This window comes from Lissotriton vulgaris, chromosome 6, assembly GCF_964263255.1.
Source record: "Lissotriton vulgaris chromosome 6, aLisVul1.2, whole genome shotgun sequence".
NCBI lineage: Eukaryota > Metazoa > Chordata > Amphibia > Caudata > Salamandridae > Lissotriton > Lissotriton vulgaris.
This window is the reverse complement of record NC_141694.1, coordinates 599,968,878-599,992,243: the sequence shown is the minus strand read 5'-3', so window position 1 is coordinate 599,992,243 and position 23,366 is coordinate 599,968,878. Positions and strand designations below refer to the sequence as shown.

The following is a 23,366-nucleotide window of genomic DNA, read 5'->3' as shown; positions in this document are numbered from 1 at the left end:
GTTAAAATCCTTTTCCCGAAACTGGCAAAGCTTTGAGGAGTGGTGTGCAGCTAGGAATGTGACCGCTACTTCTGGGGATCCTTCATTTGTGGTGGATTTTGTTGAGAGATGGCTTTCTACCGGAGCTCACAGTTGCCACAGGGCGGTTTAGTGGGCAGCGATTAGAGCTTTTAGGAGTTCACAACTGGAGTCTATAGTTCCCTTAATGGTAAAGCTATTAAGAAACTTTTTTTCCAAATAAACCAGTTATTAATTGCTCAGTTTCTTCTTTGGGCCTTCCCTGGTCTTACACACTTCAGAGAGCTCCATTTGAAGTGTTGAATTCTGCAGATCTGAAGTTGTTGTTGTACAAGGTTTCATGTTTAGTGGCAATCAGATAAAGTGGTGTTGAGGCCAAGTCCTGATTTTGTTCTGACGATTACTTCTGCTTTTCAATGTGTGAGTAATTCAGTTTTGCCAGTTTGTGTGCCCTCACTACCTCCCCCTGAAGAGAAGTCATTGCACATCCTTGATGTACAGAGGGCATTGGACATTATCTAGTCAGGACAGAACCATTTAGAAAGGTTGAATTTCTGTTTACTACATTTCGTGAGTCGGGTCAGGGGATACATCTCATAGTAGCGACTCTGAGTAGAATGCTGAAGGAAGCTATAGTGATGGTTTACAAGAAGCAATGAGAGCCCCTCTAAACTCAAGGGAGGTAGTGTAGGGGAGCTGCTGCTTACTTAGTGGAATTAAATAGAGCTTTGATGTTTAATATTTGCAATGCTTCCACATGGTCTACTCCCCAAATGTTTATGAGACACCACAGACTACAGTTTGGGGTAGTATCTCATCTGCTTTTAGTTCTTATGTTCGGGATGCAGCTTTGGACAATAATGGAGTGAATGAACTTCAAACTGGAGTACTTTTTAAGTTAGAAGTTTTTGTAAATAGTTGAGTTGAAGCCCAATGTTTTGGATTCGATATCAGCTTTCTATGTAAGGACTGGTACGAGGAAGACGGACAATGATGATTGCTGGTTTTGTAACCTGGTCAACAGTTGCAACAAGTAGAAGTAACTTATGACCATTGGCGTAGCAAGGGAGTCTCTTTTCACAAGGGTGGCCAATCAAGGAACATGCTCCCATCCTCTAGGTTTGGTAGTAAAAACACCCACAATTGGGGTGCAGTGGGACGCTTACATCATTGAGCTCTGGTGCCACTGCACCTGCTGAACGACTGATAACTGCGCCTCTGCTTTTGACATTTACCAACACCTTTGTGAATCAGTACTCCTGTCTCTGTATGCCAAATACAGTCACTGTATATCATTGTTATCACGTTGTGTACATATAGGGTTGAAACATTAACCTGACAAACTATCAAGTTTCAACTTTCAGTCCTCTAGACGCTACCCACACTGTGTCCTCTTTCATGGAAGTAGCCAATCTCCGCTCTCGAAAACATTCCTCGTTTGGTACACACGCCAATCTCTTTGATGCCCTCGAAAGGGGACAGGAGTGCTTGCACTGAAAGGACATTTTCAACTTTTCCTTATTTGTTTCACGTCCAACACGGTGTGCTCCCTCCCTCCAATAAAGTTTGACTTGGAGGCCCAGGCAGGCGCGTTGGAGGCGGGCCAGCCCACTGCTCAGGGTCAGGTTGGGGAGGAGAGCTACGTGCTTCCTGTGCCCTCCACGGAAGATGTCTGTCTTGTTGCTGCGCCTGGCTGGAGCCGCCGCCCGGTCCGGAGGGAGGCTCGGCTGGAGTCGTGGAGCGGCGGCGGTGGTGGCTGTTGCAAGCAGACCGCTATCTTCGGTCACAGGAACTTCTGAACAGCGCCGAAACTGTGCGGGTGAGAACCGTGCGTTTCCGGTTAGGAGGGGTATGGAGGAGACAGGCAGCAGGGAGAGGATTGTTGACCCCAGGCTCGACCGTGGGAACCGGTGGCTTAGACACGGCAGTAGCAGGCAAAATTGAAAAACACTGCTCTGTAACAAACAGTAATGTGAAACATGCCGTATAATCTAATTCCTTGGCTGCTTTCGAGCCTCAACGTAGGTTATCCCGTATTTTCGGTAAAAGCAAGTTATTATTTTCCTTGTAATATAAGTTCTAAGGTGTATAGGATTACCTTATAAACCTAAAACTTGGTTTTAAAACGAATGAAAAAGGCAGTTTCACAAACCGCACGCGTCTTAGCTTAACAATACGTAACTTTGCAACCTCTTATGTAAATTTTTAAACAACGTTGTCTGTTGGAAGAAAGCACTAATATTAATGTGCATCACTGCGAGTTGCGCCATACCGCTTCAGGGCTGACTCTTAAGCCGATTTCTATGGGTTGCACGGCACCTCTCTGGACTCCCAAGTCGCGGTGGTGACACACCTTCACTTTTGGGCTGCCAAAAAAGGCGAAGGATGTCTGGTACCCGGCGATAGACCCATTAGTATGTCAGGGCACAAGTCCTTAAAAAAAAGAAGTGGGGGGACGCTGTCACCGGAAGTGACTCACGAAAGGTTGCTTGCATCCTCGGGCTTATTGCCTCCCCTCGCTTATTGCATCTACGTTGGCAGCGTGTGTGCAGTGCTCTGTGAGCTCCGATCTCGTCCCAGAGAGGCCAAAGAGTGAAGTCCAGCTGTTTAGCAGGGGGACGGCGTCCACTCGGTAAAATAAGCGGGGGGATGCCGTCCACTCCCGTGGGACCCCGACTCGAGCCCTATATTTTTTAATATCTACACATACTATTGTGTAGATATTAAAAAATATATGGTTTGTGATACGTTCCCCTATGGCACTGAAGCTGTTTTCTCATCAAACTGGGGTGTAAAGCATACAAAGCTTCCATGAGTCCACTGAGGGCGCTACGGCTGTGTAGTGAGACCAGAACCTCCATGTATAAGTTTGCATGTTTTGTATTCACTCACGTAGAGGACCCAGCGGAATAAAGTTGGGGGTTAAAATTAGACATTGTGCCAGGCACAGATTCCAGGAAGCACAGCCAGGCTCCACTGACCAATCATAATGCTGCAATACCGCATTGTGATTGGTCTGAGCGCCGTGGTTCGGCGCTCAGCCAGGGACTGAGGTGCTGGGCATGTTCTCCATGAAGGCTGTAATACAGCCGGCATGGAGAACAGATGTGTATATAGAAGGATCTAGAATGTGCATTTTATGAAAAGAATAATTGATTTTATGTATGTATATTTTTTTCTAATATTTGAAATAATTTATAAGAAAAAAAGAAGTGAAATAAAAAAGAAAAATATATTTATTAAATAACAGTAGTATTGGTTTCATAATTCAATCACTGGTCTAAGGTCTAATTGCTACACAGTCTATTATTGTGCACTGTGCCTGGTGCAAATTTAATTTCCAAAAAAGAACAGGGAAAGTGCGCCAGATTGTTTTGGACAGCTCAAGAGACCCGACCAAACAGTCATTGTGAACTTAGAGGGTCTACCACTCCTCCCTGGCTGCTCTGCAGCCCCACTTGTCACGCAAAGCTACCACAGCAGGAAGACAAAATAAATACAATGATAACGTAATATAATTTTATTTCTCCCTTTTTTTATTGCTTCAAGGCAGTAGGGCGATGCTCCCTGCCAGGCACCCAACACTTAAATCTTTATGATGTGTAGATGTAAAAAATATATGATTGTGGTATGTTTCCAGGGTCGGCCTTTGCTCACATAGCTCTCCGGGCAAAAGCATACTTGCACCCTGCCTGATCATCTGCGCCTAAGTAGAATGAACATGTTCTGGAAAATGTTATGTTAAAAACGTGACAAGCATAATTTCCCTAGCAATTTTCCGACCGTAACTTTTTTTTTTATGGAATCATTACCACATTTTTTTAACAGACTTGCCCACAAACAAGTGATCAGGGTTGAGCGACATCAGGGTTGCCCTTGAGCATATAAAAGGGAGTCTGCAAGGGAGCGCTCCAAGGAAACCAGACAATGTAACAGCATCTGTCTGTGGCAAAACACGTAGATCCACTCCGTGCCTCAATTTGTCAAAGTAAAGTCAAATATGTCTGCAGGTTTTATGGACTGATAAATGCATGTGAAGTTGTGTTGTTTTAATTAGGCTGAAAGTTCCCACTCAAGAAGAGTTGCACAACAGACAGTCTGAGAGTAATCCCCTTCGTTTTTAGGTCGAGCGTAGCGATGGACCTCTTGTATACTTTAGTATACCTATTTGCTTACTTGAATATGTGGACACGAGTCGGACGCGCGCTTTTTTAGTCTCGGATTTGTCCTCGTGAGCGCGCTTTGCTGCTGGCTGTTTGCTGTGAATGTGTGCGAGCGCGACTCTGCCATGCGCCTTGGAAACCGAAACCTAAGAGCCGCGCGACGTGAGCTGTCTATGGTAGAAGCTCACGCGCGCAGCTCTTAGGTTTCGTTTTGACTTGTTTTATGTAGGTATAACTTTGGGATCGTGTATCCATTATCTGTCGGCGTTCAACCCTATTGGACAGCTCCGACGACTGCACTAAAGCACCCCCACCCCCCGAAGTACAGACGAACCTCGGAGCTGTCGCCCTCGGCGTGGGTTCGCAGAAGCTTTATCGCTTGGAGCTCGGTGCTGCTGTCATGACCCCTATCACTGCCCTGAACAGGACTTCCAGGATGAATATCATGAAAACACTGAACGGGCTCGGTTTGATTACTGAGCCTCCGCACTGACTAAAAGCACCGATGGTCGCATGTCGAGAACTATATTTGTGCTCCTTTTCACAAACTCCAGATACTGAGAGATGATCAATAAGAGCCTTTATCCTATATTCATTCCCCCGAGTCAGCTTGGCGAAAACGCACACACATCGACTCGGGGCACATTCATTAGACAGTCTTCGGTGCCGAAAGTCATTTGCATAAAGCCCCAGCTTTCTTAATTAGAACTTCATTTTTCCCTTGACGTATTTTGGAGGCTAAATTCACTATTTCTCACCTGCTCAGAAACGTTTGAGGGTCTTGTTAGCATTGCAAACCACACTTACGACTTCAAAGCGCTGCAACAAAAGATGTTACAGTCAACCAACGCAATCCCCTGCAGACCAGGTCTGCCCCGAGATTACATTTTCCAGACGGTGATACCAGAGCCTTTGACTCCACCGGCTACAGAAGGAGCCTTTAACGTAGCCAGCTGGAGAGATGCGGGGATCGCTCTATCTGATTGGACGAGAGACGGGCGCAGAACTCCAACTCAGTATTGTGGTTTGTGAAGCCGCTTAATTAACCCCAATCCCGTACAAATTGATGTAGGCCAGGTACAGAATCAAGCCCTGCGTGCCCCGTCCAGGAACAACCAGAGGGCAGGGCGGGAGTGCTCTGTGCAGCTGACGGTGCCAGAGTAAACTTACAACTGTTTCTTCTAGGGTAGTTAAAGTTGTGTCACTATGCATGTAATTTCGATTTATAAGGTATGCACCGGAGATGGACTGTTCGATTGGTAAATACGTGCATACACACATCATCATAGACCCACCGCTTCATAAATGTCCGGGTGGCAGGATAAGGTTGAACCCCATTGGTTTGGCATACTTTATTTATTATTTATTTATACTACAGCGCAGTGGTTTCACGCACTGGCTGAGATCTGCAACCCACAGTTCCGGAAGCTTCACCCCGGGAGGCTGGCGGTGAGGATAATACCCGCTGGCAGCAGGGAATAGCGCCCACCGACGCCAGTCAGCGCTAGGATGAACACTGCACGGTGCCATGGGTATCCCGCGGTATGTCCTCTCTCCAGCAGCCCGGGCAGAAAGCGCCATTACCAGACCACACTCATCACAGGCTCCCTGGAGCCGAGCCGCGGTTTATGGCTCTGAGGAGACAAAGTGCCTTCTGTGATTTTTTTACTCCGCTCCACACTTACACAATTCACTAACATGTGCGATAGTGGACAGATCACTACATTTCCTTGTGCCTCGTGTCCACTACCTGTGAAAAATCGATGCGGTTCGAAGCACTCCTACGCCACTGTTAAGCACCATATCAAATAACTGTCGGACAGGACTTGTTCTTCCTGTAGCGCTCTCTTGTTGGCTCTTAGTATGTCTCTCTCTGTCTCTTTCTTCATATTTCTCCCGTCTTGGCTCTGTCTTTCTTAGTATCTCTTTATTTTGCTTTCTCTCTTTCTATGCTTCTCTGCCTCCCTTTCTCTCCTCATCTTTCTCTAGCCATCTGTCCTTCTGACGCTCTCTCCTTGTCTCTCCGCCTCTCTTTCTCTGCTACTTCCTGTCTGTCTTCTTTTTCCCTCTCTCTGTATCTTTGTGTATCCTTGTCTCTGACTTTCTATTTTCTCCCTATCTTTGACTTTCGTCCTGCTCTGTCTGTCTCATTTATCTCTCTCTCTCTCTCTCTCTCTCTCTACATCTCCCTCCCCTCCGTTTTATTTCTCTCTCTCTCTCTCTACATCTCCCTCCCCTCCCTTTTTATTTCTCTCTCTCTCTCTCTCTCTACATCTCCCTCCCCTCCGTTTTATTTCTCTCTCTCTCTCTCTCTCTCTCTCTCTCTCTCTCTCTCTCTCTCTCTCTCTCTCTCTCTCTCTCTCTCTCTCTCTACATCTCCCTCCCCTCCGTTTTATTTCTCTCTCTTCCATGCACCGAGCTATGGGTGTTCTTATAGTCCTGGACAAACTACAAATGTTTGGTGCTAAGTGTTATTTTTATGGTGCACGTATAATGAACAAGCATTTGCAATGCAATAGGTCTCGCATTTGCGAGAGTTGAAGCTATTAGCATTGTAAATTGCAATGCCTTTTATTCATTTGTTTTGAAAACCTGCAAGCGGTGCATAAACACGCACTTTGTACCTATAATCCTTGATTACGAGAAGCAAGGCTGTAAGTAAAAGACTGCCAGCTTTGCTTCTCATAAGCAAGGACTATAAGTACAAAGTGCGTCTTTACGCACAGCTAGCAGGTTTTCAAATGCATAAATTGAAGGCATTGTCATTTACAATGCCAATAGCTCAAACTCTCGCAAATGCGAGACCTATTACATTGCAAATGCTTGTTTAAATTATGGCATCACAAACAGACTAATAAAATAGTAATTGTCCTGAATTGGATGACCGGTTTATCTTTTTGTTTGTTTTAACACTCAGGCCTCCACAATTACTTGAGTTGCCACATATCATTTTAATATATGTGTCAGATAAACCTTCTGGGATTGATTCACAAACTGCACGTTGTAGTGTTTTTGTGGTACTCCAGCAGTACTACAAAGCTTGCTACAAAGTGTTTTTCACAAACATCACTTTTGCAGTAGCTTGCACTTTTGAGTACATTTACTACTTTTCGGGATTCCCAAATTGTACTTTTGTTGTAACTTTCACTTCTGTAGTAAGTCACAACTTTGTAGAAAGTCCCTACCTCCATTATTTTCTGTAGGCAGTGTTGCAGTACAAGTCGTTGGCCATGTGTATTGCTGAACGTACTACAGAAGTAACAAGTTGCTAACCAGGAGAGGACATGAGCAGGGTAGGATGCTTTATTCTCTCATAGAGGTCAATCCACTGTCATAATTGAACATAACTGGTTACGCTAAGAGTAGACAAGGGTTGTATTTCTAAAACATAGTGCGTTTGGTTCTGCATTTATTTTCCCAAATGAGAAGGAGTTAGTTGGATGGATGTTTAATCGGTTATAGATGGAGGAGAATCCCTGTAGTGAAAGGGATACCACACCCCAGCTAGTGAGTAGGTTATATGTTGGTGATAAACCTGCAGGAAGGGGTAGTGTTTTCGGTGAGATCACGTTTACTGGACCGCACATCACAACCATACCACTCCTTCTTTCCGGACCACAGAGACTTGCAACGCTGCCTGTCTACAACTATATTAGCGAGAAGACAGGCTACGCTGATTAGGACTTTGAACGGACCGCTATAGCTATTGAGTGTTTACACCTATGTACAATGAATTTGATGACCATTGTTCTTGATTGCTTTATATATTAGCCTTGAAAAAGTCCCTGGCCCGCACACTGCTCAAGGGGCGAAACACATGTTGACTGGATTATCAATTTTGAAATCATGCTAAATAAATTTCAACCTTCCACACTATAAGTGTCATTGACCAGAGAATTACTTTAATAATTATCATTGGCCAAAACTGTCTAACCTGCATATATTTTACTGTATATATGTTGATTATAGAAAGTAGTGTAGTCTGGCTCTTTTGAGTTTTGTTTCCCACAATACTGCAGGACTCCTAACAGTGTGGAAAGAAAATAAAACACAGATTTGTTGATTAATTCTATTTTTGTATACTGCATGATTAAGTAAAAATATTTATAAATGCTTCTGCAATCTTTAATTTAGTGTGTAACTGAAGTGCACTGTACACAATTTCTGAAAAACAAAGAATTTGAGTAATACACTTAGAACTTCCTTGTCAGCTACACTGGTGTGAGGTATATTGACTGTGCCCTCAAATGGTTTACAATAGAATTGCAGTTTGTGCTGTATTTTGTTTACCCCTGTAGCTAATATATAGTCACATTCAAAGTAACAGGGGTCATTGTTTCAAGCATGTATCCCCACATGATTTTATTATGGTTAGTCTGAATTGATGGGTATTAAAGGATGCGGTCATCTATACATGAAATTGGAGGGAGGACCAATCTTCCCAGTCTCTCTCCTGTGAGTTAGTAGGGACCATAACACTTATGTGGTAGCATCCACACTTCCTGGAATCTACGCCAGTGAAATACACGTACAACTATGTTGAGAAAGCATCTAAAGGAGTTATCAGCTGGCTTTATTTTGACAACATTTATTATTTTGATTTCCACTTACAAAGATCAGGATTTAGGGCCTGATAATGATGACAGTGGGACCACCACCTCGTCGGTGGGTGTCCCACCTCCATTGTGATACTGTTTACAGCCACATTAGGATGCGGATGTCTGGCGGTCGGAGAGATTGGCTGCCACGCATCCGAGGAGCCCATTTGTGCATCGGAGAGAGTTATATCCCTGCAACAGTGGCGGTGCCTGCTCAGGCACCGCTGTAGGGATTACAATGTCCATTCCGCCGGCCGTTTCATGGCGGTTAACCTGCCATGAACAGGCTGGTGGAAAGGAAATTTGGGGGCCCGTAGCGGGACTCCCTTTCCCCCTGGACCTCCAATATGGGCCCTGGGGGGCACCTATGGTGCCCCCCTACATATCCCTGCACCATGTGGCAGGCACTATGCGGTGAAGGCCACATAGTGCAGAAATATGTACAGAGTGTATTTTTTTGTACTGCAGCATGTGCTGCAGGCTGCAGCATATGCCACAATACAAATGATACACTTTGTGACTGCCTTGAAGGCGGTTGCATCGTGATTCCGGGTGCATAACCGCCGACGGCTAGTTGGGCGGTCCCATTTCCGAAGGGATGGCGACCAGACGTAAGTCCGACCTCCATCCTAATCCGGCCTTAAATGTGGTAGAACAATAAGAAGTTGATGGAGAAATACAGAAAGGCAATCTGAGATGCTCTTAAAATAAGTTAAATGTGAAATGAAACACCTGAACCTTGATTATGGTTTGAGATGCTCTTTTGAAAATCGTAGAAATGAATCAAAATATTCAAACTGATATTTGATGGATAATAATACAGAAAAAAAGTTTAAAACAATTATGTATTACATTCTCTTTTATGTAATTCTTTAGTGAAGAAAAATAAATTAACTAAAATATATGTATTACAAAGTTAGTTGTCGCTGGACAAAATGCAGTAGACACATATCAGTAGAGAACTCTAAATTAAATTTGGATTAACAGGAGATTGAGGCTAGTTGCCAGTCTCATCCACACTAACATTTGGTATTTTGGATAATCTGAAAAGGGACTCACTTAGTTCTTAACCTTTTAACTTCTGTGAACCTTCACTTAATCATTATCGGAATCCGAGGCCTTGCACTGAATCATTACTGGAATCTGGAGACTCCCGCTGAATCATTTTTTGGAGAAAGGGCCCTCAGTTTCAGCAATTTCTAGGATTTACACCTCCAAAACAATACACAAATATAAAACAAGCATTCATTAAAAAAAATACACACATTATGAACTCTTTAAAAAAAAAAAAAATAATAATTCACACACATAAACACATTTTTTTAACTGGGAAATTAGGAGTTTATTGTAAATTGAATTGAGGCCAGCCCTCGCACACACAACATTCTGTGTGATTCACTTGCACTGCTCCCACGAATCAATCCGAGGATACCAACTTAATTTTTACCCTCCAACTTACATTTTCTTTACGTTTGCACAATGTTTTAACATTTTCAGTTTTGCTTCTTTACTTATATACACTTTACTAATCTGCTAATGTTATTTAATTTTGTGAGCAGTTGCAGACTTTCTGAGTTGGCATCCCAGACCCTAAGGGTTCCCAGACAAAATGGTAAGAACCACAGGACTATCTAGTTTAGGTGTTAGCTGGGCACCCTTGGTGGTACTCTACTTGAATGGCATAGTGGATAGGTTCCAACTTAAATTTTAGCAGCATTTAGTGAAATCCTGTAAATACCGGCCAGCTTGATAAATCCCCCGTCGCGCGCTCAAGCAAGTAGTCAGGAGGTTTGTTCAGTAGTGAATGCTGAAAAGGAGTGTGGTGCTTTAAAGACTTTGATACAGCAGGACAAAGTAGTCAGGAAGTTGGATCACTAGCCTCCATTCTTGGACACTAAAGATCATTAGTTTTTGTTTATTTTCTTCACATACCAGCCTATTGACCAACATAAAATAAAGTGTTTGAGAGCTGCATTTTGGATATTCTATTCCCCTTGTATTCAAAGCTCATAATCATGCTCTTGTATCAAGTCACTGTGCTATCAAGATCTACGACAGATGCTTAGTTAATTCCCAGTCCTTAAGGTGACTCACAGATTTCCCCACCAGGGTCGAAATATCAACACTGCACAAGTGAATAATCCAATCTCTAAGACCATTTATTGGTTTCTGTGATTGTCAAGCGTAATTGCTCTTGTATGCGCAATGTCCATTTCCCACCACTTGTAAATACTCTTACTTGTCCAGTCATGATTTTTCACGCTTCATGATTGAGCACTTTATTTTGATTTCCGTGACCCTTCTTACTACTGAAAATCCATACTTTGATTAAATTGTCTTGTAATTTTGATATTCTTAACATTCTGTGCTTTAGAATGAAGACAGCCTGTTTACTCTTACACTCTTGCCTACATTATGTGTTGAAAATATTTATATGCAAAGTTGTCTGGACTTTACTTAAATGTCAACATTTTTTCCACATTAGGTGTTCACTGGATACACATAATTATACTTAACTCTGTTAATAATTTCTGTTATTAACTGACTGAACCTCTGCATTTCCATTTTCGATATTGAAGTGAGGATCCCTTTATGGAATCCAATCAATTGTTACAGGTCTTTCGGTAGATTACTATTCCAAAGTGGTATCTACAGAGTGACAACTACAGACCACCCCAGCCTCCCCACACTAATTTCCCTTGCTCTGATCACTGTCTAGGTAATTTCAGATAGCCCTTTTGGTATTTGGCACCCACATATCTCTCATGGGCAACCCCTCTGGCCTAAAGAATGCCTATTTAGTGTTATACATGTGTTTCCCCCTGAGAGAACACCCAATTGTTTTTTTTTTATCACTGGTGAGATGCACAAAAATATTAACTCGGATCTGGTAGTTCTACTGCCACATCGTAAACACTCCTGCACAAAAGCCTACAAGTTTGAATAAATATTGTTAAAGGTCAAGATGTTACTTCATTTTGGTGTCTTCTTTTTGAGATATCTGGAGGCATCGCAAAAACACAGCCACACTACCAAGGGAGTAGCCAGAAAATTAAATAGCCCCCACTTTAAACCGTACATTTAAGGCACCCACTTTAAACCGTACATTTAAGGCATCGAGGGCCAAATGTACTTAAGAATGTTTTTATTGTAAAACCTGCCATTCGCAAAATTACTGGGTCTGCGATTGCAAAATTCCTATTTGTTATGTAAAAAAAAAACAATTGATGGGTCTGAAAAGTTTGTAAAAGGGTTTTGTAGCACATATTGAATTGCAATTTGGAGGGGCTTGTAAGGGCCATTCTTTCAAAATTGCAATTCAGTAGTCTATATATCAATGATTTGTGACCACTGACCAGTTACTGGCTCATCGAAGGAGCTGGTTAATGGTTGCAAAGCTGAAGGGGTCCTCATGGAACCCTTTCTCATTTTGGAATCTGGTTAATCCTTTCAGGGGAGCAGGTAGTGGACCAAAGGACTACTACTTGCTCCTTCTGAAGTTTTCCTAAATGAAAACATTTTTTTAAATTAAAGCAGCATCATTCTTTTTACAAACTCGGACTGCTTTAAAAATTTTTTTTAAAATATTGCCTCCCATTTGGAATCCAAACACAAGAATGGTGTTCTACTGTCCCCTGTAGGCCACCATCCCTATGTTTTCAGCCAATCGCAGGTTGTCCCAAATTGCGACCTGCCTAATCATAAATAATATTGCAAAATCAGATTCCATTAAAAAAAAAGTCCGTGTGCAGTTTGCAACCTCTTTTTATGGATGGAATCTTAGTAGATCAGGCCCTCAGTGAGCAAAGAGAGCGAGTCTGCCCATCCATATAAGTGTTTAGGATGAGGTTGTTGGAGTCGAGGAGGTGCTTTCCTAGGAATTTTTTTTTTTTTTTTACCTTCGAGACAACTTTAGGTATACATGCCAGACTATTGTTCTTGTTATATATTTTTAAACATGCATAGTACACATACATACCGGTGTTTAAATAGTACTTTTATAATTTGCCTGCACCCTTCACAGCATACAGCATGGGGCGGTTGGACAGTCTACTTCACCCATTGGCTCCCTTTACTGCAAGAGACTTCACAAAGACTGTGCACATTGTTCACGTGCACCTAATAAGATATTTTCTCTCTTCAGTGACAAATCTAGCTCAAAGATTGTTTTATTTCAATTTATTTTTCATATTAACTTTTAAGTATTGGCAAATTGTTGTGCCTAAGCTTCGGGAGTACATCTCGATGGCTATTTACTTTCTTTCTCTTTAACTGGTGTTGTCACACTGTAGCTGCCTTTAATTTTAGAGTTTGAAAGGTGATGTTTGATTTGTTTGTCCTTCACTAATAATAAGAAAATGCATGGCACAACTGAAAGGTTATATATTTAAAAAAACATTGTTAGTAAAACAGCTACATCAGTGAATGTTTTACGTTTTTACTACATGTTTGTGGCAGCCAATTACAGGTGGCTGTTCATTTTCTTTTTATTGCTGTGTCTTGTGTTGTTTTAAATTGTGGGCCAAATGGTACGTTTTATAGCACAACTGTTTGTGAATTTTTTGTGAAATGTCTTCAAGGCGCTTCTGAAAGGGCACTCATGCAAACCCTACTATGCCATCAGGCCCAGTGGCGGTCCTTATACCCTCTCCCAGCCCCGCTTTAGGAGCTGAAGTACCAGAGTGCCATACTTATCTATGCTCAATTGTTATCAAACACTCCCCTTAACAAAAGCCAGACTGTTTGCCAATGCTTGCTTTTCATTAGTGCAAGGTGAGAAATGTAGAAAACTGTACTTGCACAACATACGTACTATTTATACGTTTTCTAACTCACATAATTGTATAGCCTGTATTATTGGTTTCAAGGTTATTTATTTATGATCTTTTGTCTTGCTATAATGTCCCTTTGTGGATACTCCTGAATTCCTGTCAATACCTAGAGCACTGCTGTGCTTGATCAGCAGTAGCGGCTCTAGTCTGCAGAAGTCAAACGCAGTTATGCCGTGTGCAGTGCACACTGCTGATTGCGACAGCAAGAAATGTGACCTGAACTGTAGTGTTCAAACTGGAACTTTTTACAGCAAAGCAAGTCAGAGCGTGCTCATGGGTTCTATATTGTTAAGGTTGAAGATGAGCAGAACTCTGTGTAAGGATGCTTGATCTTTAGGTAAAGTCTAATCAACCAGACGCAGAAATCAGTGCACATCACAAGTTAGAGCTTGATGTTACCATGAGGGTCGAGAGGCCCCTTTTTGTTGTGAGAGTGAATACTGTATTGTAATTACATTTATAAAGTGCTTACAGCTCCGATGAGGCATTGAGGCTCTTTAGGTGAGTAGCATGTTACTACAGAATCTAAGGTTAGTGGTTAATCCAGTGGTATTATTGGTTGTGTAGCAGCGTTTTAAAATGATTTAGAAACGTCGTAGTTAATGTGCAAAGCTAATGAGTCTTTGTCGTAATGAAGACGGACATCAAGTAAGTTCTTAATCAGTTTATTCCATGTTAAGCTGGACTACCAAGCAGAGACACAACATCATGTCATGTCCAGGAGCAACCGCCTTCAGTAGAACCAGTAGAACCTTCCTACAGAACATAACTCCCACATAGAACACACTCACTATAAGATTCTAGTCATGTAACCTTGCAACAAGCATAGGTAAGTACAACCATAGAATACTACATAGGGTTTCCCTTTAGAAAAGTAAAAGCTGGAAGGAAATAAAACAAAAGTAAAAAGAGAAGGATGAGAAAAGCAAAAATAAAAAAATAAAACTAGAAGAGTAAAATAAGAAAGAAGAACTCTTTTAGCAACAATGATCAAAAGAATAGTATACAGTCCTAAAACACAACACTGCAGAGAAATAGGCTTTGCACAATTTGAACAAAATAGAACATATGACTAAAATAGAACATTAGTCTCTATACCGATGAGGAATTTTTCGATCTCGAACACTACGCCTCAGGACAAATTGTCCCGCACAATCTTCATCACTTTTACCCGTATTTCTGTAAATTATCAGAATGAAAACTTTTCACTAAACAGCTCTTGTTCCACTATTTCCCATTGATGAGTTTAACAGCATTTCCTCTTACATCTGTGACTTTAATTGGTAAACTGAATTTGGAAGTTCCTTTCTTCACGTGAGTAGGTTTCTTAATGGAAACCTAATCAATAGAATTTATAACCACATCGTTAACACATTTCTTGGAATCAAAATAGACTTTCTGTTTATTCTGAACACATTCTACCTGATTACTGACATCCTTATCATTCCATTGTTTACCTTTGATCCACTTACTCAAACAACCTGGACAAGACATAGTGGAAGCCCTTCAACCGCGCAATAGTTCAAAAGGTGAAATGTCTGTTGTTGAGTGAGGAGTAGTTCGGTAGAACCAAAGCATGCTCCTCACTGAATTGGTCACAACACATTTGTTCGATAGAGCCCATTGTATGCACTCTCCAAATACTCTGTGTATTCGTTCAACCAAACCATTGGTCTCAGGGTGATACAACAAGCTTCTGAGATGTTTAACATCACGCATACGTAGATATTCCTCAACTTCTGAAACAACGAACTGTGTCCCATTATCAGTCACTAAAAATTCTGGGAACCCCTCCTTCAAGAATACGTGGCTGAGGAACTCAACAACTGTTCTAGCACTCACCTCTCTCACAAAATTAATTCAGGCCATTTTGAATAGTAATACATAAGGACCAAAGCAAACTTAGACGAGGAATCAAGAGCATGGAAAGGCCCCACAATGTCTAACCCTAATTTAACCCAAGGCGCTGAAGGCAATTCTATAGGTGATAAGGGTGGAGTGTGCAACTTTGCAATCTAATCGCAGCTGGAGCAAATTACACATGATTTGATAGTCATCAATTTCTCTGTCCATTGAAGGCCACCAGAACGAAAGCCGGACTCTTTTTTTTTTTTTTTTTTTTTTTGTTTGTTAACGTGGCACCTAAATGTTCCTCGTGCATATTTTACCGAATTGGCTCTTAACACAAGAGGAGGTACCAGCCTGTCGCCTCTCAACACTACTCCATCTTCAATGGTAAGATTATCTGCCACTTGAAGGTATGTCTTAAATTCAAAATTCAAATTCCTCTCCTTAGGCCAACCTTCCTTGATACATTTCATGACATTACCTAAAGATACATCATTTAAAAGAGCTTGACGCCATTCATTTTCTGACACAGCACACAACTGAAGAAGGTCTACAGCTGCAAAAAGAAACTCTTCTTTATCTTCCTCTTCCATATTTGACTTGTGCTCAACAATATCAGAAGAACTAGATTAGAAATCTGCACACCCATTTTTGCTTCCTGGAATATACTCCGCAGAAAAATCAAACTGCAACAATTTTGAAGATAAGCGTGCATTCCTGGGTGTGAAACTTCTTACATTCTTTCCACTGAGGATGAAAACCAATGGTTTATGGTCAGTTTTGAGGCAGAATTTCCTTCCCCAAAGAAAATTCCTGAACTTCATAATAGCCCACCAGCATGCCAACAATTCCCTCTCAATGACTGAGTACTTCATCTCAGCAGGAGATAAGACTCTGGAGGCAAACCCAATGGTTTTGGACTCGCCATCTTTTTTTTGAGAGAGAACTGCACCAAGTCCAACATTGCTGGCATCTACCGTAAGGGTGTACATAAGAGCGGGATCATAATGCTTCAAAATCATTGGAGAACTGAGATGTTGTTTCATCTAGTCAAAAACATCCTGACATTCTTTGCTCCATTCAAACACAACCCCCTTCATGAGCATACATGATAAGGGTCTTAATTTACTAGCAAAGTTTTGAATAAACCTCGAGTAGAATTCACATAACCCAAGGAACAATTTGAGGGTGCTTTTTTCAGAAGGCGCTTATGCTTTAACAATGGAATCAACCAGACCAGACTTTGGAAGAATACCTTTTACCTTTTTCATTGACTAAATGGCTTAAATAGTCTACTTCTTTAGTCTCAAAAACACACTTGTCCCTGCGCAAAACAACCCCATTGGTCTGGAATCTTGATAACACTTCCTTCAGTATGACAACATGTGAAGCTCTATCAAGAGCAAAAATAAGGACATTGTCCTGAAAAACAGACAAACCATCAATCCCCTTCAACATTTTAGACATGAGGCGTTGGAAAACGGCCGCCGCCGAGGCAAGCCCAAGCGGCATATGTACGTATGGGAAAGTTTCAAATGGGGAAACAAATGCAGTAAAAGGTCTGGACTCCGGTGCCACTTCTACCTGGTGGTAGGCAGATGCTAAGTCCAGCTTATTGAACACTTTAGCATCTTTCAAACTTGTCAGTAACTCTTTTATGTTTGGAAGAGGATGTGAGTCAACCCATTATTCTTTATTAAGACAACGAAGGTCAACACAAACCCTGGGTTCCCAATTCTGTTTCCTCGCTACGTCTAAAAGGGACAACCACAGGGATGACTCCACTGGTTTAATTATACCCTTAGTGCACAAGGAATGAAGTTCTTTTTCAAGGTCTTGTCTAACACTGAAAGGAACATTCCTGAGTTTGTTTATTGGACAAGCACCATCATTTACAATAATCTTGTGTTGAAAGACTCTGATTTTCCCCAATTCACCAGTGAACATGGGTGGATAATCATTAACTGAACTTTCAAGATCAGGACTATCTCTTACAGTTAGCACCTGATCTTTGGTTCCAGGCCTGAGTACCATCCCAAATAATCCCTGGTGAAACCAGCCTAAGATGTTGAGCCCTTTATGTGCCACATAAATCTTCCCAAAATGTTTCCTTCCCTTGAATTACATGGTCTCTTCTATGTACCCTGAAAGATTTATCTCGCATCCCTCATAAGAGACAGCTTTCCTGTCTGGAGGAAGAAGAGGTCTGTTAGGCCAAGTTGTTTGATAAAGTTCCAAAGTAATCATGGAGATGCGTGCTCCAGATCCAACAAGAAGATTCGACACACGATCCCCTACTTGGATCTCTACATAAGGATCAACACACAAATTTGGATCCCCGGACGTTTGTTGCCTGGAGCGTGTGGTCTATACCCACACCTGTAACAGATGTCAGTTTTTGAAAAGAAAGAATTCTGTCTTTCAGAAAAACGTTGTCCATCAGATGTTTTCTTGGAAGTTACTTTGGTATCTTTCACTTTTACAGCAACAACAGCTTCACTTTTTTCATCTAGTTCTTTCACAGATAACTGCGATGTCTCAATACTCTTTGCCACTCTAATAGTCTCCTCTAAAGTTGGATTTCCCATTGATAATAACTTTTGTTTGATGGCTTTATCTGTGCAGTGAGATATAAATTGGTCTCAAACAAGTTGCTCTGCAAAATTTTCAAAACTGACAGTCCGACACAAGACTTCTTAAAGCAGTAATGTAACTCTCAACATCTTCACCTTTGTTCTGTGTACGGAAGAAAAACATGTGACTAAGTACTACCAAGCTGGGTTGTACGTCAAACCTTGTCTGTAATTTCTTTACTGTTTCCTGATACTCATCAAGAGGATCACCTTCAACTTGCACTAGATTGGGAAGATGTTTTAAAATGTCCCTGCTTTCGTAGCCTAAAGAGTGTAGTAAGATATACTTTTTGCGTTCTGCTCAAAATCTCATGGCACCAATTGCACCATGGTGCGTCTCAAAACCATCAAACCACTTTCTCCATTTGATGGGCGGGTCACCTGGTGTTTCCAAAAACGGTGGGGTTGGAGAAACTGCCTGCATAGCCATAATAATTTAGTTAAACAGAGTATATGAAGATTACAAGAGTAAAGTCACCCCTACAGTAACATATAATTTTCTAATAACTAATGTAAGTTACACGAAGCAAAAGTTGAAATGTTACACACAACACTTACAATGGGATAAAACAAGAGTAAACTGTAAATGCAATATAGTTGTTAGCTATTAACATTAGTACAGTCTTGATGTTTGCCTGTAAAAAGATTCTAGTTAATAAAATGTGCCTTGTAACTTCGCTAGAATAGACAAATTTGCTCTTAATAAAGTTATTTTAAAGTAAAGTAGTGTGAAACTTTATATTGCCGCTCCCTTTGTTTAACTACGACGTGCTGGCCAAGTTAATTTTTCAATGTGAGTCTTCGACAATGGTCTTTATGACGTTATAGTTATGGAAACCATGAAACTCTATATTCTTCTTTGGAGATCCTTTCACAATGGTCTCTATTGTCCTGGAAATCGTACCGAAATTCCACGTGATAAGTCTATGTGACGTAAGTGAATTGGAACTTTCTTCCGCTTTCCAATAATGAAACTCAAACGTACTTGCGTAGCGCGTGGCCAAAAGTACATCACAAGACATCCGTTTTTCAGTTGCTGGAACACACATCCATGTTGTGCGTTCCAGTGGCACTAACCTTGCCTTCCGTTGTGCTCCGCTCACCCAAAAACTGCTCATGCGCTTACTCTCACTAGACGGCGTTGAGGAGAAGCTTTGTGCAGCTTACAGCTTGATGAGGTTTCAAACTCTTAGTGTTTCATCATCCTTCCGACACACTAGTGTTGAGGCTCTCATGCACTAGTCAACGCGCAGCAGTCACTCGTTGTTTCTGGAAGCCTGCAGCTTAGCTGCATATCGCCAACACTTTTCCGTGGAGGATGACCGCTTTTGAGGAACCTCGACTTCCGACCAGCTCTTCTTTTTTAAGATCCAATTTTCTTCATAAGTGCTTCGTGGGTTCATGTGGGCAGTCCAGCACCCGTCATAATGAAGACGGACATCAAGTAAGTTCTTAATCAGTTTATTCCATGTTAAGCTGGACTACCAAGCAGAGACACTTCATGTCATGTCCAGGAGCAACCACCTTCAGTAGAACCTTCTTACAGAACAGAACTCCCACATAGAACACACTCACTATAAGATTCTAGTCTTGTAACCTTGCAACAAGCATAGGTAAGTACAACCATAGAATACTACAGTCTTAAAGCACAATTTATTTATTTTTTGGAATAAATGTTATTGATTTTATAGAGATTCCAAATGTACAAATAACAGATCAAGTCTGCAATATATGTTCAGGGTAATGACAATCTACTTTTTTTCTTTGAACCCTTCAATACAAACAAAAATAACAATATACAGTAACCCTGGTGTAAACCAATAACATGCAGTGCCTGTTTAAAATCACATTTACAATTGTATTCCACCTCACTGCTGTTGTCGTATTAAAATGTGCTATTATTCTGACTTCACATATCTCCTAGTTGTCTCACCCTTCGACATGCCATCTGCGACTTCGTATATTTTCAGAGGGATACCCCTAAAGGTGGCCCACCAACTCCAGATTTTCATGTGCTTTTGTGGACAGCCCCATGCCACGAAGACTGGAAATTCTAGGTCCATTGCGCTGCCCATAACGGCCTTCCAGTGAGACACTCGATGAGATCCCTCTGCTTTCCATTGTTGGGCAATATCACTTTTAGCCATTGTAAGGCAGAGTAAAAGACGGTGCCTTTTGTATCTGTTTTCTCCTACCCCATCTGTGCTGTGTAGCATTGTAAACTTGGGGGATCTTGGAAGTGTCCAAGCTAAAACCTCCTCCAGGCATGTCAGTACCCCTCTCCAGAAGCGATCCAAAAGGGGACATTTCGAGACCGTATGCATAAATGTGGCTACCTCTGCCTGACACCGAAGACAATGCAGTGTCGTAATCAATCCTGCCCTCTAAAGACTCTGCCTGGTAAAGAACACCCTGTGTAGATATTTGAACTGAATGTATCGTAGTCTGGTTGAGATTGCTGCTGCCCCCTGCGGGAATTTTAAAACACAAATTTATTTCCACAATTGCTCCAGACAATCATACTTAGACAAACTAGGCCTAATATCCTGAGACACTGCCATCTATCTTAACAGGGCTCGACAAATCATAAAAAATGCTCTAGACCTGCAGGTCTAGTAAACTACAAAATCTCCTCGACCTAACTTAAATGAACTTGACCTCAAACTCTGAAAACTGAGCAAATGTGACAAGTTAACAAGATTTAAAAGCATTTTTATTGCTCATTTACTTTGTGTGCAATAAAGATGCCTTTAAATCTTCCTATCTTGTCACATTTCCTCTGCTTTCAGAGGCAGAGGTCAAGTGTCAAGTTTGTATTCCCACTCGCCAGAAAGGGCGAGTAGGACCTAAAAATAGCTCGTCCTTTATCAATCTCACTCGCAAATGCGAGCGGTCGAGTGAATTTGTCGAGCCCTGCTTAAGGTTAACCAGAGCTAAGAAACTTTAAATTCAGCCTTTAAACTTGATCTTGACCTTTTTAAACTGACTTTTCTCAAGGAATGGTTGCTGTGCAAAATGTTTTCTATTCATTATATAGATGTTTCAACTTCTACATAGACCATTGTTCGCTAATAAATACACTTTCTATATTAGAAGGATAGAATTGTAGTTTATACGTGGGAAAGTAGACTTGAATGGGAGAATGTCTCGTGAAACTTAGAAATTATAAAAATGAGTTGCAAACTTCGAAATTGCTGAAAGAATACTGTGTTCCTCTGAGAAGATGGGGAGTGAATGTGTTCCCAATAGAGCATCTAAAGCTGACTCATTGCGAAAGAAAAAGTAACATGAAGATTGCAGCAATGTTTACGTTGGTCTATAATAGTGTGTGTTCCTAGAGTAAGTTACGTCACCACTACCCTTATTGCTGATTTGCAGCTGCTACTGCTGTTGTTGCTACTTATCCTATGCATATTCATTTATACCTTAAGCTACAATACTCTGAAACTCTACTGAATTTCTTGAACCTTTCTTTATGAGAAGGTCTGTTTTGATTGATGATTTTTTTAACTGATTTTAATGCTGAAGCTTTATGCTTTTACTCTCACTCTCTCGATCTAGAACTCTTGATAGGTTCTGACTGACGCCATTTTCTCTCTCCATTCCTGGAATAGTGGTTATTTCCTGATCTTGTGGCATCTCTAAGGAGACCTGGTACTGCGACCTAGAGATTTAAGACTAGACTGCTTTGCTTTTCCTTATGTTACCCAGAGGTACCCACCGAGATCATACAATTGCTTACCTCAACTCAGAGGGATTTGTATACCTCGAGGCTAGATGCAGCGGAATCCAGCAAGGTGTGATTTTTGTGCAGATCACACCCATGGGGAATTGGGAGAACATTTTTTTTCACTCGACATTTGACAGTTTAGGGCAATATTATTAAGGAGCACTTCCATAATGCACACAAGCCACAACCTTTTAGATTTTATTGGATCTCTAGTTTCCAAAAATGAGCCTCGTATTTTTTTTCTGGGTTCCAGGTAAACTTGTTCCACATGCCATATCTCAATGATAAATGGCGCACCAATGGATGCAGTTTTTACTGTTTAGCTTCAATGCAGAATTTCCACACTCAGTCGTGGATACTAGGCCACAGTTGACAACTCCAGTAAATTGCTCAGTTTCAGAAAATTCGTAATGTTCCTAGGCTCCTTTATTGTGTAGGATGGTTAAGTTTTCCCATCTGCTCTGCCTGTGGAGCTGAAATGCAAATGGCAAATAGATGTTGGGGAGAGGCACGCTTTAGGCAATGGCATAAATTTTGGGACCCCCTCTATGGTTGAATTAATGACCGGGGAAAAGAGAGGACAACATCTAAGAAAAAATACTGAAATTCCCCCGTGGTCAGTTTATACTTTCCTATGTGGCATGGCTCATACAGTCAATCAGTTAGCCTTCATATTAACACAGGTACAACAAAATTAGTTCTCTCATTTTAATTATTTTATTAGTTTTATTCTTTTTCTGTAGTGTATCAAAAATATTTTTTCTTCTTTTTAAGTCTTTTTCCTTTATGTATTCATCAATTCATAAACATAGGTTATAATCAGATCAACATTAAAATACAGTGAGAAATATATTTCTCACTGTATTTTAATGTTGATCAGGTAGAATTGACACCGGAGTCCAGACCTTTTACTGCATTTGTTTCCCCATTTGGAACTTTCCAGTATGTATAAACTGACCACGGGGGAATTTCAGTATTTTTTCTGAGAGGCACGCTTTATGCATGAAAGCCTGACGGCTCACTTTGTATTTTTTTCATTTTAAGAAAAATTATCTCTGGTATCGAGTGGAGATTTCAGTTCCTCTTAGAGAAGTCGATCGGATGGTACCACTGCCATCTTCTTCTCAGAGAGGAAAGTTTGGATAAAGAGGTGGATAGAGGCCAGACGTAGGCTCACCTTGTGCCAGGAAGCATAGCTCCTGACTATTTTCTCACTTGACAAAAAACATTATCCTGACTGTACAGGGGCCTTTTCATGTCTCTCTTAGTAGGTGAAATGCAGATGTAGGGTAGAGGGTAGGACCACAATTCCCCAAAACGTTTCCATCTTTCTTCTCCATAAAAAACGTGATCCCTGGTGTGAAGGGATCCCCCTTTCCAACACTGTCGCGCCCAACAGAATATTTCAGAGGTCTGTTTGTACCTAAAAGACTTCAGAGACTGGGGTCGAGTCCTAAAGGTTCCTTTCATGTCAATTTTTAAGGTCAAACTCTACACCTTAATTCTGGAAGTACTATTGAAAGCAATGTTCTGGCTAGGTATGA

General features: G+C 41.3%; 1 protein-coding gene across 1 annotated transcript in view; it reads left to right on the top strand.

Moving 5' to 3' along the window:
- Positions 1-1,409: 1,409 nt before the first annotated feature.
- Positions 1,410-23,366, top strand: part of LOC147707769 (thiosulfate sulfurtransferase/rhodanese-like domain-containing protein 3) — a 38,924-nt gene continuing 16,967 nt past the window's right edge. The window contains exon 1 of the mRNA XM_086926621.1: positions 1,410-1,837. Within this exon, the coding sequence (XP_086782747.1) occupies positions 1,687-1,837 (151 nt within the window). The 5' untranslated portion in view covers positions 1,410-1,686. The remainder of the gene's footprint in view (positions 1,838-23,366) is intronic.